Below are 17,884 nucleotides of genomic sequence, written 5' to 3' on the forward strand. Positions count from 1 at the left end.
CAGAAGTGAATGAGGATACGGTGGCAGAAAGTCTATGAATGATAGAAGATGGGGAAGAATGGAGAAGAGGGAACTCATGGAAAATGACTTTGATTTTATGTCTGTAAAATATGAAATTCTTAAGGTTCTCAACTGAGAAGGTGGGAATAGGGTGAGCCATGGGAGATATGAGGAGGGAGAAAATGTCTGAAAGAGCCAGTTTGGAGAGTGGGAGCATGAGTTGATAAGGGAGGTATAAGAGGATTGCCAAGCAGCAGAGAGGGCCCAGCTGAAGTTGTGTCACATAAATTTGTGGAAGACCGAGTCTGAACATTTTCATGATTTTTTCCACTTTCCTCCAGCAACACATATGTAGGAGGTAGTGGAAGGTGGGAGTGATCTGAGATTTAGGCTTGGCAGAGCACAATCAACAAAATCATACTTTCTGTGCTGTGATATGTTTCTTCCATTTACTTCAATGCTGCATTTTGGCCAGCTGAAATAACAAACCAAACCAAACAAACAAAAAACCCTGACCTCACTGTCTGAGGGCCATACAGTTAAAATGCCTATCTACAAGATTATAAATAGGTGGTTGTCAATCTTCTGATTTAATGCCTTCTGTGTTGAGGAACTTACTACCTACACCTCCTAGGCTGTCCATTCCAGGACTGGAGTGCTAGACAGCTCTAAAACTAGAACATTCATTCCTACATTGAGCAGAAGGTTGCCTGCCTGGAACTTCTACCCATTGCTTGAAATGAGAATCAGGCCATATCCCCTCTGTAGGTAGGGGTACCTTTTAACTTCAGTAAGGGAACCCTGGAGCCCTGAACCACCAACACTTTCTGTTTGTTTCCCTGTCAGGTGATTGTGCAGCGGTGCCTCTCAGGAAAGAACCTGTCCCATGTGAAGGCTGGCTGCATCTTGTGTGGCTACCTGAAGCTGCTCCCCCTCTTTGTCATGGTGATGCCTGGTATGATCAGCCGCGTTCTGTACCCAGGTAAGCCCTCCCTGACATCTGCTTACCCTCAGACTCTAGGAAACACTGTGATGGTCCAAGTGTGGTCAGTAATGAGTGTTATTATCCTGTGTTTCTCAACAAATCCTTTTTCCTTTAAGATCTCATTTTGGGGTGTGGACTATATTCAGGGGATTTTGAAATTCAGAAGGGATATTGGTCTATGCGCAATTTCTGCCAGACTTATTTCCAGCTTTCTCAATGATTTTTACTAAATAATGAATTCTTATCCCCCAGACTTAAGTCTTTACATTTGCCAAACACAAGGTTACTGTAGTCATTTGCTACTGTGTATTGTATGTCTACTCTATTCCAATGATCTACCTTTCTATTTCTTAACCAATACTAGATAATTTTGATAATTATTGACTTATAGTATAGCTTAAGATCTGGTACTATTGGACTTCTGGTGCCAAGATGGCAGAGTGAGGAAGAACCTCTCTGAAGCCCTCTCAAATTCCTCTCCAAACAACTAGAAAACTGCCTCATAATTGGTCTAGGAGCAGGGAAGCAGCTTACCAGCATGGCTGGAAAGGTCTGTCTCAATGGAGTGGATGGGGAGCAGGGTTCAAGAACAGCAGCACACAGCCTCACAGCAGGGAGCCTGTTTTTGCTCTTCATGTTTTAGATGTCAATATTATATTTGTTTCATAAAAGTCATTCGGTAGGGCCCCATCTTTGCCTATTATTCCAAGTTATTTAATGTTGGAGTTAGTTGGTCTTTAAATGTTTGATATAATTCACTTGTAAATCTACCTGTTTCTGGTGCTTTTTTCTTAGGATGTTCATTGATGGCCTGTTCAGTTTCTTTTTCTAAAATAGGTCTATTTAGATATTCTATTTCTCCTTCTGCTAATATAGGCAGTTTATATTTTTGTAAATATTCTTCCAATTCACTTAACTTGTTAAATATATCAGCATAAAAGTGGCAAAAGTAATCCCTTATAATTGCTTTAATTTCATCCTCATTAGTGACATATTCACACTTTTCATTTTTTAATTCTAGTGATTTGATTTTCTTCTATTTCTTTTTAAAATGATATTTACCAATGGTCTCATCTATTTTTGTGTTTTTTCATAAAACCAACTCCTAATTTTATTTATTAATGCAATTGTTTTCTAAATTCAATTTTATTAATCTCATCTTTAATTTTTAGAACTCTCAATTTAGTGTTTAATTGGAAATTTTTAGTTTGTTCTCTTTCTAGTTTTTAAAATGTGCATATCCAATCCATTGGTCTCTTATTTTTCTATTTTATTAATAAACTTTTCCTCTGGTTACTCTTTTTGCTGTATCCCATAGGTTTTGATATGTTGTCTCATTATTGTAATTCTCTTTAATGAAATTGTTAATTGTTTCTGTGGTTTGTTCTCTAACCCACTCATTCTTTAATATTAGGTTATTTAGCCTCCAATTAGTTTTTATTCTATTTTCTGTGTTCCCTTATTAAATATATTTTTATTGCATTGTTAACTGAAAAAGATGCACTTAATATTTGTCTTTCTGCTTTCAAGTATGAATTTTTATGCCCTAATAAATATATGGTCAATCTTTGTAAAGGAACCATTAGCACTGAGGAAAAGTTATATCCCTTTCTATTCCCATTCAATTTCTCCATATATTTATTATACCTAGCTTACATATAAATTTTTATTCACTTCCTTGACATCTTTATTATTTGTTTTTGGCTAGATTTATCTAGTTCTGGGAGGGGAAGATTGAAGTTTCCCACTATTATAGTATTATAATACCATTGTCTATTTTCACCTGTAATTCAATTCTACTTCTACCTGAATTTTAAACTATGAATGGCTATTTCAAAATATGCTCTAAATAAGACAAATGTAAATTGCAATAACTCTAGATTTTATGTTAAACCATGAAATTAGGTGAAGATGACAGAAAATGAGAGAATAATTAATGGTAGAGGGGCCATGGGAAAACAGGTATGTGTAAACTGTTGGTAAAGCTGTGAACTGGTCCATCCAAGCTGGAAAGCAGCTTGGAACTAATGCCAGAAAAATTATGAAACTGTCTACAGCTTTTGACTCGTCAGTCCCATGCCTGTGCATTGTCCCTAAGAAGGTCAATGATAGAAATTAAGGTTCACAATACAGCAGAGTATTTGGAGCATCACTTTTGTGGTAGCAAAGAACTAGAAACAAATTGGGAGCCCATTGACTGGAGAATGATTGAAAGAACCGAGGTATATGACTATATTGGAATATTAGTGTACTTTTAGAAATGAAAAATATGAGCAATTTAGCAAAACCTGGAAGGATTTGTACAAATTGATGCAGAACAAAGTCAGCAGAACCAAGAGAACAATATACAACAATGGCTTTTTGTTTTTTCAGTCATGTCCAATCCTTCATGGCCTTATTTTAGGTTTTTGTGGCAAAGATACTGGAGTGGTTTCCCATTTTCTTCTCCAGTGGATCCATTTTGTCAGGCAGTCAGAGGTTAAGTGGCTTGCCCAGGGTCACATAGCTAGGAAGTGCCTGGTACTGGATTTGAACTCAGGTCTTCCTGACACAATGGTTACCACGTGAATAAAAGATAGGATCATAGATCTAGAGGGAGAATGAACTCAGAGGACATATAATAGGCAGGAAGGGGAAAAACCATTTATTAATCACCTATTATGTACCAAGAACTGTGCTAAGCACTTTACGAATATCTCATTTGACACTCCCAACAGCCCTAAGAAGTAGGTGCAATTATTATCCCTATTTTACAGTTGAGGAAATTAAGGCAGACAGAAGTTAAGTCATTAGGGACACACTGATAATAGCTGAGGTTGGATTTGAATCCATTTCCCTTGACTTCAGACCTCATGTTTATTCTGTTTTATCAGGTTGCCTCCCTACTTTGAGAGGTCATTCAAATATCCCTAAATGGAAGTTGAATGTTGAGTAACAGAACTGAAAAAAAAATCATGGTAAAAGAGAATAGATAATAAGAAATATATATCTCAAGGCTAATAGTTAGGGGCCTAGAATGGATCTCCAACTACCTTTAAAACATCTCAGATTAGATGGATCTACATATATATATGTATATATATATATATATATACAGAGAGAGAGAAACAGATAGATATAGATAGATACATAAATAGAGGTCACAGGGTGAGTTGAATTTGAAAGGATGATATCAAAAATAAAATTAAGGAGTGAGAGAGGAATATATTGGGAGAAGGAGAAAAGTAGAGATAGAATGAGGGTAAATTATCTCGCATAAAAGAGGCAAGAAAAAGGTTTCACAATGGAGGGGAAGAGGGAGCAGGTGAGAGGGAATGAGTGAACATTATTCTTGTCAGATTTGGCTTAAAGAGGGAATAACATACACACTCAATTGGGGATCTTACCCTACAGAAAAGTAAAGAAGTGGAAAAGTGGGGGTGGGGATAATAGAAAGAAGGGCAGATTGGGGGAAGGTATATATATTGGGGGAAGGTAGGGGGAAGGTATATTCAAATATATATATATATATTTGAAAAGGGCCAGGAGTCAAGGAGAAAATAAAATAAGTGTTAAGTAGGATAGGATGGAGGGAAATATGGTTAGTCCTTCACAACATAGCTATTATGGAAGTGTTTTGCATAACTACACACATATAGCCTATATTTAATTGCTTGGCTTCTCAATGAGGATGGGAGAGGAGGGAAGAAAGGAGAGAACTTGTTTTAAAAACAAATTATAAAATTTGTTTTTATGTGCAACTGGGAAATAAGATATACAGGCAATGAGGTCTAGAAATCTATCTCGTCCTACAAGAAAATAAGGGGAAAGGGATGCACAGGGGGTGGGCATGATAGAAAGGAGGGCAGACTGGGAAAAGGTGTATTCAGAATGCACACCATACTGGGGGGGGGAGATATAGGGAGAAAATTTAGAACTACAAATCTTGTGGAAATAAATGTTTAAAACTAAAAACAAATTAATCAATTAAGTTAGAAAAGAAAGAAAACAAATTTTGATTGACTGAGTGAGTATAGATAAATATTCTCTAAATCAGGGATCCTTAACCTGGGAGTCTGTGAACTTCAAAAGAACCTCTTTTGGTTGCTTTGTTTCAGTATGATCCATTTCCTTTTGAATCCAATGTATTTTGTTTTTGTTTTTGTCGGCTATAGGGATTAAGTGACTTGTTCAGGGTCACATAGCTAGTAATATCTGAGGCAGACTTTGAATTCAGGTTCTCTTTACTCCAGGGCCACTATTGTGTTCACTACACCACCTAGTGTCCCTGAATCCTATGTATTTTGTTTTATTTTATGTACTTAAAGAACAGTATGTTGAGATGGGGATCTAAAAGTTCCATCTGATTGCCTAAGGGGTCTAGGACACTTTCTAAAAGATGAAAAAAGCCTGGTCTAGATAAAGAATATTATATACTGTATCCGATGAAATCATTTTATTGGATGTCACTGGATTTATTGTTCTTTGTTCAATCTTGGGCCAGGGGCAGAAGGTTTTGTTTTTTTTACCTCCAGGAATGATTGTGATGTAAGCAATGAAATGATGAGCACTTATTAGTGCTACTATGTGCCAGGTACTATGATGGTTCTGGAAATATAAAGACAAAAATGAGTCACTGTCTTCAAGGGGTATAACAAAGACAGCAATAAAACGTGTTTTTAAGGATGTTTTTAAGAGTTAGGACAATTGGGGAGCGTTCAGTGAAAAAGTGGGAAGAAGAGGGACAGGTTTTTGTGCCCTACTAGTCATTAGCCCCAGCTCTCAAGTTGGGAACCTGTCCCAAGGGGGTCACTTCTACTTGGGAGCCGCCAAGCAGAATGTCTTGGTCCCAGTTGAAGTTCATCAACTTCAATATCAATGATAATGCAGACACTCAGAAGCTCACTCTCCAGCTGCTTCGTCAGTGGGCTTGGCTCTCCTCACTGCTTGGATCCTGGCTGATCAGAATTCTCTCCGGCTCTCTCCACAGATGAAATTGGCTGTGTTGTGCCTTCAGAATGTGAGAAACACTGTGGCATCAGCGTGGGCTGTGCCAACATGGCCTACCCGAAGCTAGTGATAGAGCTCATGCCTGATGGTTAGTATCCCTGTGGTGTCTTCATGTCACCCACCATAAGGTGTCATGAACAGTGATTTGAGTGGTCTCTGGCAAGTATTGGAGCCCTTTCTCACTGAGTCCCAGGGTTGGGAAGGACCTCAGGGGTCATCTATTCCAATTTGGATCCCCTCTACATTATATCCAACAAGGTTCACCCAGTCTCTCCTTGAAGATATTCAATGGCAGCCTTGCCTTTGAACAAAGCATTCCGTTTTAGAATAACACCAATTGTTAGAATGTTTTTCCTTACATTGAGTCTAATTCAGCCTTCTTGTTAACTTCCACTCATGGCTCCTGATTCTGCCCTCTGGGGACAAGCTAAATAAGACTAATCCTGTTCTTTTGAAATAGGCCTTCTAATATATGAACACAACTATCATGTTCTCTCTCCTGCCCCTTATGATTCTTGGCCTCTTCTAGACTCATTTCGCCTTATCTCTTTGAGGGTAAATTGCTTAATCTTTCTTTCAAGGGGGATTGAACCCAAGAATTTGATTAAAAACCTGCAGACACTGACTTGGCAAGTCACTCAACCTCTGTCTGTCTCAGTTTCCTTCTCTGTAAAAGGAAGGAGTGGAACCAGATGACTTCCAAAGTTCTTCCAGGTCTCAACTATGATCTATTGATCAATTGGGCTAATCAAGAATGCCTGATATACTTTACTTATGTGAAAAAAGTAGAGAAAGATCAGCACCCCATAAAACCATCTAATCATAAAAACTAGAGGACTGGAGGTCAGCTAGATCATTCCCCTGACTTTATGGCAAGAAGGACCCTTAAGAGCTAGCCATGATTGCCTGGCTAATAACAAAGCTAATGGAGATTAGATTGTGTAGACATCTGGAGTCAAGAAAGAACCTTAGAGATGACTCAGTCCAAACCCTCATTGAAGAGATAAGAAGTAAAGCTCAGAGAGTGACACTCTGTGATAATCATGTCCTCTGGTTCTCCAGGATTTTGTAGTCTATAAAGCACTTTCTTCCTAACTATCCTTGTGAAGCAGGTAGCATAAGTATATTTCATCATGATTAACCCCATCTCACAGAGGAGGAAGCCAAAGGTCAGAGACATGAGGGAACTTTCTTAGTGTCACATAGCTAGTAAGGCAGAAGGACCAATTCAAACTCAGATCTCTGCTGCTCTAGAAGGTGCTCCAACTCTGGAGTAAGAGAACCTGGGCTCAAATCCAATCTCTGATGAGTCATTTTTGGGTCATTGACCCCAACTAAAATTATTCCAGGAAATCTCCAAAATAAATTTCAAATATGGCTCATGTCACAGTTTACTCAAATGTGGATAAGAGGGTACCTAGTTCCCATATAAGTACTCAAGGTATTAAGTGCAAATTGAGTATGGATCAGCCCTTGTTTTGCCAGCTCTGACCTTCTATATGCTAGGTCCCTTCTAGTATTGAAATTCTATATTCTCACTTCCCTTCTAGGCCTGCCAGTCTCTTTCTAAGGTTTGTCTTAGCTCTGTCACTCTCTGTTCTAAGACCCTACCAGATCTGACTTTCTGTGCTTGGATTATTCTCAAAGGTTCAGGAACTGTAGAAGGATAGCATAAAGCCATGGACATTGGCTCCTAAGCACAGAAGATAATTTTCTCTTTTTTGGTTGTTGTTCAAGGACTTCGGGGACTGATGTTGTCAGCCGTGTTAGCGTCACTCATGAGCTCCCTCACCTCTATCTTCAATAGTTCCAGCACACTGTTCACCATTGACATCTATACCAAAATTCGAAAGCGAGCATCGGAGAGAGAGCTCCTGATAGTGGGAAGGTAAAAGAGCTAACAATAATACCTAACATTTTATAATATAGTATTATAACACGTAATAAATGTTTTATGACAGCAGCAGTTTGAGGGTTGTCAATGGACCTACATGTATCATCTCATGTGATCTTCATAATGACTCTGCACAGTGGATGCTATTAATATTCTCACTTGACAGATGAGGAGATTGAGGCTTTGAGAGGATACGTGGTTTACCAAGGGTTACATGGCTAGTCAGTGAATAAGGATTAGAATCAAGATCTTCCTGAATCTAAGTATGGCACACTGTCTACTGCTTCACCTAGTTGACATATCCCTGTAAGCATCTTAGCTAGGGTGTGTTGGAACTCTCTTCCCTAAAACCTATGCATCTTTAAAAAGAATTTTTGTTGGAGGGGGAAGTCAGGGCAATTGGGGTTAAGTGACTTGCCCAAGGTCACACAACTAGTAAGTATCAAGTGTCTGAGGTTTGATTTGAACTCAGGTCCTCCTGACTCCAGGGCCAGTGCTCTATTCACTGCACCAGCTAGCTGCCCCAAACCTTCCCATCTTATAAGTGATACAGAAGTAAGTAGGATGGATGGCCTCTGGGTGGAAAAAGTAGGCTAACAAGACCTAGGAAGCCATGTCTGTGATGGATAGCTAAATTGTAAAAAAGCTTAGCATAAGAATTCTTAGTCCTATAAACTATAAGTTCAAATGGTCCTATAAAGTCAAGTTAAAATTCAATGCATACATAGGAAACATCTGATATGTGTAAGCTACTCTTCAAGGTTCTAGCAGATAGAAAACAGAAATGAAAAAAAAAACATTCCTTGCCCTCAAGGATCTTCCATTTTGCTGGAGGGATACACTATGTACGCAGATAAGCAAATAAAAAGTATAAAAAAAGCAATTTCAGGGGCAAGAGTATCCTAATGCCTGGGGGCATGGGATGGAAATAAAATAACCCTTCATGGAATAAGTGGAGTCTAAGCTGGACTTTCAAGGAAGCTAGAGTTTCTACAAAGTGGAGGTGAACAGTGAGTTTATTGCTGACATGGGATGCTACTAATACAAAGGCAAAGAGACTGGAGATAAAATGTAATGTATGTAGAGCAGCTAGCCAGCCAGTCTGATTAGAGGGTGTGCTAGGGGAAATTGTATGATATAAAATTGAAAGGTAGGTGGAGGACAGATTGTATAGGGATTTAAAAATCTCAGGAGAGCTATTTAAGACTACTTTTTAATAGGAGGGAGTGTAATGGTCAGATCTATACTTTAGGAATATCAGTTTGACTGGTGTTTGCAGGATAGTTCAGTGAGGAAAGGCTTTGAGGCAGGGAGACCAAATAGGAAGCTGTTGCCATAGTCTAGGTGAGAGGGAATGAGGGTAAAACCAGGGTTGTGGTTGTATTAAAGGGGAAATGAATGTTAGTGATAGTGTAGAAACAGAAGCAGCAAGACTTGGTAACTGATTACATCTAGGAATCAATGGGGAGAAAATAATCAATAATGACACTGAGATTGCAAACTTTGATGACTCCATGGATGGTGGCACATTAACAGATATAGGGAAGATTTGGATCACAGACCATAACATGCCAGAGCTGTGGTAGAGAAAATTTGAGATTTTCAACTCCAACCTCCTCATCTTACAGATGGGGAAACGCATGCCAAAAGTGGTGGGATAACTTGCCCAAGGTTACACAGTAAACAAATTGTAATACTTGGATTTGAACTCAGTTCTCCTGACTCCAAACCTATTTATTTCTGGATTTTATATATTTTGATTTAAAAAAAATATTTTTTAAATTTCTCCCTTAGGAGCTAGTAAAGTACATTTTCAAAAATCCCTTCCCTTGGGGATAAACTAAAAGTCTTCTCAATAGAAACAGGAGTGAAGTAAAGATGTCCATTATCACCACTATTATTTAATATTATATTAGAAATTCTACCTATAGCAATAAGACAAGAAAAATAAATTGAAGGAATAAAAATAGGCATTGAGGAAACAAAACTATCACTCATTGTATATGATATGATGGTATTCTTAGAAAACCCTTGAGAATCAATTTAAAAAACTAGTTGAAATCATTATCAACTTTAGCCAAGTTGCTGGATATATAATAAACCCACATAATCACCAGCATTTTTATATATCGCCAATAAAACACAGCAGGAATATAAAGAAAGAGAAATTCCATATAAAATAACTACAGACCATATAAAATGCTTGGGAGTCTACCTGCCAAGAAAAACCCAGGGACTATATGAACACAATTACAAAACAGTTTTTACACAAACAAAGACAAATCTAAACAATTGGAGAAATATTAATTGATCGTGGATAGGCTGAGTCCATATAATAAAAATGACAATCCTACCTAAATTAATTTATTTATTCAGTTCCCTACTGATCAAACTACCAAAGAGTCCTTTTGTAGAGCTAGAAAAAATTATAACAAAACTCACCCGGAAGAATAAAAAGTTAAGAATATCAAGGGAATCAATGAAAAATGTGAAGGAAGGTAGCCTGGAAGTACTAGATTTCAAACTATATTAGAAAGCATTAATCATCAATGGAATAGATTAGATACACAATACATAGTAGTGAATGAACATAGGAATTTAGTGTTTGATCAAGGCTTTTGGGGTAAGAACTCACTATTTGATAAAAATCATTGAGAAAACTGGGAAGTATTTTGGCAGAAACCAGCAACTCATACTGAATACCAAGATAAGCTTAAAATGGATATGTGATTTAGACATAAAGGGTGATATCATAAGTAAATTTGGGGAGTGTGGAATATTTTATAATTCAAATGTATGGCTAAGGGAAGAGATTAAGACCAAACAAAAGATGGAGGACATAATGAGAAGGAAAATGCATAATTTTGATTACATGACATTAAAAAGGGTTTGCACAAACAAAACCAAGTCCGAGGGAAAGTAGGGAAATTGGGGTGGGGGATTTACAGCAAGTTGATCTGATAAAGGCCTCATTTCTCAAATATATAAAATCCACAAATTTATGCTTTATACATGAGCTAAATTATGAAAATAAGAGGCATTCCACAATTGATAAATGGTCAAAAGGGATGAACAGGCATTTTTCAGAAGATGAAATCAAATCTACTAATAGTCATACAAAAGCCCAAGTCACTATTGATTAGAGAAAGGCAAATTAAAAGAACTCTAAAATATCACCTTAAACCTATCAGTTTGGCTAACATGACAGAAAAGGAAAATGATAAATTCTGGAGAGAATGTGGAAAAAATAGGTGCATAAATGCATTGTTTGTGGAATTCAAGCATTCTGGAGAAAAGCTTGGAGCTATGGTAGCTCAAGGACTATTAAACTATGCATACCCTGAGACCTAGTAATACTACTTCCTGCTGGTTCAGTTGTTTTCAGTTATGTCTGACTTCTCATGACCTCATTTTGGGTTTTCTTGTCAAAAATACTGTAGCGGTTTGCTACTTCCATCTCCACATTTTCCAGACTAGCAAACTGAGGCAAACAGGTAAGTGACTTGTCTAGGTCAGGTAGGTAAGTGTCTGAGGCTGGATTTGAACTTAGGTCTTACTGGCCCCAGGCCCAGCACTTTATGAATCCCTGGTTGCCAAAAGAGAAGAAGATGGAGAGATCAATAACCTGGGCATGCAACAACAAAAAGGAAAAAAGGTTGAGGAATATGTTCCAGGATACAACAGCAAGTGTACTCTCCCTTCCTGTCCAGGGAATTCCTCTTTACTTTCAATGAGCTTGCTGGGAGTAGCTCCCCTTCTTGAGGTTTACAATTTTCTTTTCTCACAACCAACCCAAGAGTAAAGTAGTGTAAACATTGCTATCTCTGCTTTATGGATGCAGAAATCAAGATGCAGAGAAGGCAAGCCAGTTGACTGGGGTTACCCAGTCAGGAAGTATCACAAAAAGGAATCAAACTTAGGTCTAGAGTCCAGAGTTCCTGCCACTAAGCCAAAATGCTAGCTGCTTGTTAAGGTGTATGGGGAGAAAAGATGCCAGGGAGGCAGTGTGCTGCAGTGAGAGGAATACAAGCTTTGGAATCAGAGGACCTAAGTTTGAAACCACTTGCTGTGTGATCTTGGCCAAATCTCTTGGCCTCATTTTCCTTCCCCACAAATGAAGGTTTAGCTCAGATAACTTATGAGGTCTATGGTCAGTGCTACGCCATCTCAGCCTATGATGGACCAGGTGTAAGAGCTGTAGGGGAAGAGAATTTATAGGACTTTTGATGGATTAAATGTGGGGAAAGAAAGAAGAGGGAGAAATTAAGGATGGTTCTGAGGTTCAGGACCTAATTGACAAAAGAATGAAAGTGTCTTTATTGACCATTATCCAGAGAATCCACCATGAACCCTCACAGGTATTTGGGAAGAAGTCAAGAGGGCTCCAGGAACGATAGCCTGACTGTATGGAGAAGGAAAAACTCATCTTAATCCCCTCCCTTTCTTTCCTTCATCTCCACCACCAGTAATTATGCTCCCTTACACTCTCCCAAAGCCTCCTTCCCACTTTCCGATCCCTATGGTGTCAGGGATTATTGGAGCACTTTGGAATACAAGGCTTGTGGTCTCATGGGGAGGGAAAAGAATCTTCCCAAGGAATAAGTTTCCTGCTACCATGGGAAATCTCCAACTTGTCCATCCTAATTATACCTCTGTGGTCTACTGATAGAAATATGCTTATAGGTTGTTCATCATCTTCATGATTGTCATCAGCATTGCTTGGGTCCCATTAGTCCAGTCAGGCCAAAATGGTGAACTTGTCCAGTATGTGGAGTCAATATCAAGCTACCTTGGGTCTCCCATTGCAGCTGTGTTCCTGCTTGCCATCTTTTGCAAGAGAGTTAATGAGCAGGTGAGTCATAATGGGGAGAGTTCATGTAGAGGTGATAAGGACTTTAACTGATTGCCTGGGAAACCCAACATGTCACTTCCTCCCACATTCATGGATGTGCTTAAATTACAATTTTTTCCAACAATAAGATAATAAATAAATATATTAGTTATTGTCCATTATAAACATATGGTAGAAAGAGCCCTAAATCAGGAGCCAAACTTCCTGGGAGAAAATTGTGTTTCAGTTATCTGGGACTTTGCTTTCTCATTTGACCAATAAACAAGGCTGCACTCAGTTTCCTTTCCAGTTCTGATGATCACATATGAAAGTTTTGTGGGGTTTTTTTGCTGCTCTTGTCATTCTGGTTTTGAATAATTCTTCCATCAGAAGGGATGAATTTTGTGTGCTTTGTGTTCCTTTGTGCTGAAAAAGCCCTGAAACCACTCTCCTTGACTTTCATTGGCAGGGAGCTTTCTGGGGATTGATTTTTGGACTTGTGGTTGGTCTAACTCGTATGATTGCTGAGTTTGCCTATGGGACAGGCAGTTGCATGGAGCCCAGTCAGTGTCCTGACATCATCTGCGGATGGCATTTCTCCTATTTTGCCATTGTCCTCTTCTCATTGACAGTCTTGGTTGTACTTGGTATTTCTCTGATAACAAAACCTATTCCTGACATCCATGTAAGTACGAGTTTGCCTTTACTCATCATGAAATCATGCCCTTTTCCTGTCTTGTGCCTCAACTACAAATCCTGGATATGGAAGACTAAATCATATAATCCTAGACTCTAGATTCTCAGAGGGAGGGGTCATTTCAAAACATCACACGTCAGAACTGAATTATAACAAGATGAAATGTAGTAGAGAAAAGGGTGAAGGTTCACACTTGGGTTCTGAGGGATTGACTTTAGAAGCACAAGATGAGGGAGGCATGACCTAACAGAAGTTGCTCTGAAAAAATTCTTTTTGAGTGGTTTTTTAATGAACTGAAAGCCTTCAATGGGGCAGCAACTTGATCCGCTGCCAAGAAAAGTGGAAATTTCCCAGCCTGCACTGAGAGAAGCAAAGTATCTGAGATTCCACCTGGAGTGCTGTGTTCAGTGATGGGAGATACAATTTTAGAAGGATGTGGAGAACGTATAGACCATCCAGGGGCAGGTGAACAGGGTGCCAGAGGGCTTGAAATTCACATCTCAAATGTGAGTAGGTTGAAAGGACTGAGAATCTGGAGCAAGGAAAAGAGACCATCTAGAAGTGAGGTAGGGGAGAAATGTGGTAGATGTCCTCAAGAATTTAAGGACTTCCCCATGGAAAATGGGTGAAACTTGCTTAATTTGGCCTCAGAGGGCAAAACCAGAAACGAGAAAAAGTCATAAAAAGGTAAGATGAGTCTCGAAGTTACGAAAAACTTCATAGAACAAAATGTGTCAAAATTTGGAGGGATCTTGGCAGGTAGAATGTCAGAGCAGAGAGAAAACCTAACAAGAGGGAGTGTCAAACCTGGGAGAACCTTTAGAACACAGAATATGAGGTCTTGGAGGATTCTGAGAACATAGAGCCAGGAAAGAATCAAGGCAGGCTTCCCGGAGGCAGGCACCACTTGATCTGAGGTTCATCCTAACATCTTTGGTGGGGAGAGGTGCTCATTGCCGGGGTCACATGGCTAACTCCTGCCTGTGCTCTCTGGACAGCTGTACCGCCTTTGCTGGGCTCTCCGCAATAGCCGGGAAGAGCGTATTGACCTGAATCCTGAGCTGTATGGACAAGAGGAAGCTGGAGACCAGGAGGAAGAAGGTGATATTGGATTGCCCCCTTGTCTCTCTGTGTGCCCAGCTCCCCTGCGTTCTCAGAAGCCCTGCCTTCCAGCAAGGAATTATCTTTTTGACTAACCGGCTGAGACAACTTCCCATCTACTGAGACAAGTGTGTCCTTAGAAGGACTCAGGGCACCCTTGTACATATGTTCAAGGCCACCTCGAAAATGGAAACTCCTTTTTCCTTCTGGTACTAAGGTGGAAACCTCTGGTGGTACAAACTTTGACCAGGATCCCAAGATTCTTGAGTTCTGAGGTTACTCTGGAGGACCCTTTCTCTTTAGGCTTATTTTCTTGAGTTGCTACCTTTAGTCATATCAGGGAATAGATATTGTTTTCCTTGGGTTTTGATCACTTGCCAGAAAAGCAGCTCCCTCCCAGTCAGTTTTAAAATTCACTGCAGCAGGGTGCACTGACTAGCATGATGTTCTTGGAGTCAGGGAGGGCTGAGTTTGAATCCTGACTCTGATACCAGTTAGCTGTGTGACCATGGAGAAGTCACTTTAACTTACTGTGTCTCAGATTCATCATCTGCAAAGTGGGCATAATGATACACATATTGCCCCTCTTCCCAGAGCTTTTGTGAGACCCAAATAACATCCTGGTAAAGCCCTTTTTCAACCTGAAATTCTCTGTAGAAATGCCCATTATGAGCACATTTCCTCACTTCTTGCCCTCTCTTCCCTTTCCTCCCAGATGGCCCAGAGGAATCACAAGGGTGCTTCAAGAGGGCCTGGGATGCCTTCTGTGGGCTGCAGACAAAGAAAGGCCCCAAGCTGACCGAGGAAGAGAAGGCTGCTCTGGAGAAGAAGCTGACAGACACATCCGAAAAACCCTTGTGGAGGAATGTGGTGAATGTCAACGCCATACTGGTCATGGCAGTGGGCATCTTCTACCATGTTTATTTTGCCTGAATTCTGCCTGGGGCTTCAGAGCAGGGTCAACCAAGGCTGGAATACTGACCTTCCTCTTCCCTGTTAGCCCCTCCCTGGGCTCTGGAAGGGCAGCAAACAGGTATAATTGAAAGCTGGTGAAGCTGCAAGTAAAAAAGAAAGGGAGAGAGGTAAAATGAGGGAAACAGACACACACAGAGACAGAGACACAGAGACAGAATATGTCTAAAACAACTTCCCAGAATCTGAGGTCTAGAAAGGCTCTCATCTGGTCAGCTCATACCTGATCAAGAATCCCCTCTACACCCTCCCTGACTAGTCTGTCCAGCTTCTACTTCAGGAAATCCAGTGATGGGAAGCACATTACTGACCAAAGCAGCCTTTCAGACAACTCTGACAGGAGGAAGATTTTTGCCTCACATTAAGCCTAAATCTGCCTCTTGGCCACTCCCACTCTTCGAACCTAGTTTTGTTTTCTGAGACCCAGGAAGAATAATGTCTCAGCACCAATAAGAATCATCCAATTATGAGGTTTTATGAAAAAAATCAGCCTTCTTATTAAGGTGCAGGAGCCTCCACCCTATGCTGTGAATATAGGACCCATTATACTGTGAAAATTGTTATCTCAGATAAATCTGACATCTATTAAATTCTATGATACTCTTCGATATTTGGATGGACCTTCTTCAGATGCATACTCTTGCCATTGAGGCTGATCACAGACCATTCAAGTCTCCTTATCAATCAAGCAACAAATATCTATATATCTATCTATTCATTCATTCAATTGTTTATTTATCTATTCATTCATTCATTTATTTATTTGCTTTATGGAGGGCAATTGGTTAAAGTGACTTGCTCAAGGTCACATAGCTAGTTATTTTGTGTTAAGTGTCTGAGGCCAGATTTGAACTCAGGCATTTCTGACTCCAGGGTCAGTGTTCTATTCACTGCACCACCTAGCCACCCCAACAAATATTTATTTGTTGTTTATGTGTGTCATGCAGTTCTTGTCCGTATCCTTCTAGAAATACTCCATGGAAGGCCTATCGATACAAGGCACTAGAGACCTTCCTTACCCTGGGCCCTTCACCACCCCACAGGTGCCCTTGGGCATCATGTTTTGCCCTATATACATGACCTGCCCACCTTCTTGTCCAATTATCCATACTTCTGATGACATCTTGTACATATTTAATCATGAATCATAAGTGGCAACCTCCTCACCCCCACAGTGTGCTCTGCTGTGCTTTGGGACATCAGCAGTGTCATACAACATACAAAGTCAATACAGAATACGTGTCAGGTGACCTTAGAAAGAGCAGCATCGGCAACTGGGGGCTGAGAGAGTGAGGGGGAATCAGGGAAGCCCTCCTGTAGGAGACTATCTTCAGCTAAGTCTTAAAGGAAGCCAGGAATTCTTAGAGTTTGAGGTAGGGAGGGAGAGCAATCCAGGCATGGGGAAGAGCCAGTGCAAAGTCAGAGAGGAAATGGAGCATTGTGCAAGGAGCTGCAAGTGGGCCAGTATGTCTTGATCATGGAATTCACTGAGGGGAATAGAGTTCAAGGAGACTGGGAAGGGAAGATGGTGGAGTAGGTCAGAAAAGTGCAAACTCTTAAGATTTTCCCCCACAAATGAGATGAAATAGCATCTTAGGGTGAACAAAGTGAAGGTGAAAACAAATAAGAATAAGGTCACAACAGACGTATTCCTGGGACAATTGGAGAAGATCAGAAGAAAAACTCCAGGATGAGGTTTGGTCTCTGTGAAGGGTCAACACCTCCAGGTCAGGGTACATGTTAACAATAAGCTGCAAGCCCTAAGGTTAGTTGGTTTGAGAGGCTGCCTCACACAAGAACTTTTACCCTCAGATAGTGAGGGGAGTTGGGCAACTCAGCCTGGGAAGATTGAGGGAACCTCTGGTGACAAAAAATGCCAGACCCAGCTGGGCTGTGAAGAGCAGCCTGGGAGAGAAGGAAAGAGCACAAGCCCAGGGAGGGAAGAAGCAGTGGCACAGGATACCTCTGGCTGTGGGCACTTACAGGAGGCTGGAGATTTGGCTTTGGTTCCAGGTTAGAGGGGAGAACTAATATCTGGGGCAAGGGGCATCATCCCCCACACCCCAGGGCTAGAAGTGATTACAAAAATTAAACTATTACCACAAAATATGCACAGGCAAAGATAAAGAATTCAACCATAGAAAGTCATTATGGGAATAGAGAAGATGGGGTAAATCTTCAGAGGAGATCCAGAAACAAATACACCCTCTTCTACCCCACAGAGTAACATCAAATGGTCACCTGCCCAAAAAGAATTCATAGAAGAACTTAAGACTTTAAAAATCAAGTGGGAGAGACGGAGGAAAAACAAAAAAAGAACAATCTAAGAAAAACAAGAAGATTAGGAAAGGAAAGTCAACCAATTAGAAAAGGAGATCCAGAATCTTAAGGAAGAAAATGACACCTTGAAAATTA

At 40.1% G+C, this 17,884-nt stretch overlaps 1 protein-coding gene across 3 annotated transcripts in view; it reads left to right on the plus strand.

Moving 5' to 3' along the window:
* Positions 1–15,430, plus strand: part of LOC138171325 (solute carrier family 5 member 4-like) — a 50,014-nt gene extending 34,584 nt beyond the window's left edge. For 2 of the 3 annotated variants that reach the window (XM_069100773.1, XM_069100775.1), the window contains exons 9-15: positions 847–982; positions 5,955–6,062; positions 7,712–7,862; positions 12,552–12,720; positions 13,169–13,384; positions 14,395–14,497; positions 15,213–15,430. In XM_069100773.1, coding sequence (XP_068956874.1) covers positions 847–982; positions 5,955–6,062; positions 7,712–7,862; positions 12,552–12,720; positions 13,169–13,384; positions 14,395–14,497; positions 15,213–15,430 — 1,101 coding nt within the window. Of the gene's footprint in view, positions 1–846; positions 983–5,954; positions 6,063–7,711; positions 7,863–12,551; positions 12,721–13,168; positions 13,385–14,394; positions 14,519–15,212 lie in introns of all 3 variants that reach the window. The other variant, XM_069100772.1, reaches the window with a different exon arrangement.
* The last annotated feature ends 2,454 nt before the right edge of the window (positions 15,431–17,884 follow it).

This window comes from Petaurus breviceps, unplaced genomic scaffold (assembly GCF_028583685.1).
Source record: "Petaurus breviceps papuanus isolate PSGF00001 unplaced genomic scaffold, PetGlider_PUasm1.0 428, whole genome shotgun sequence".
Classification (NCBI taxonomy): Eukaryota; Metazoa; Chordata; class Mammalia; order Diprotodontia; family Petauridae; genus Petaurus; species Petaurus breviceps.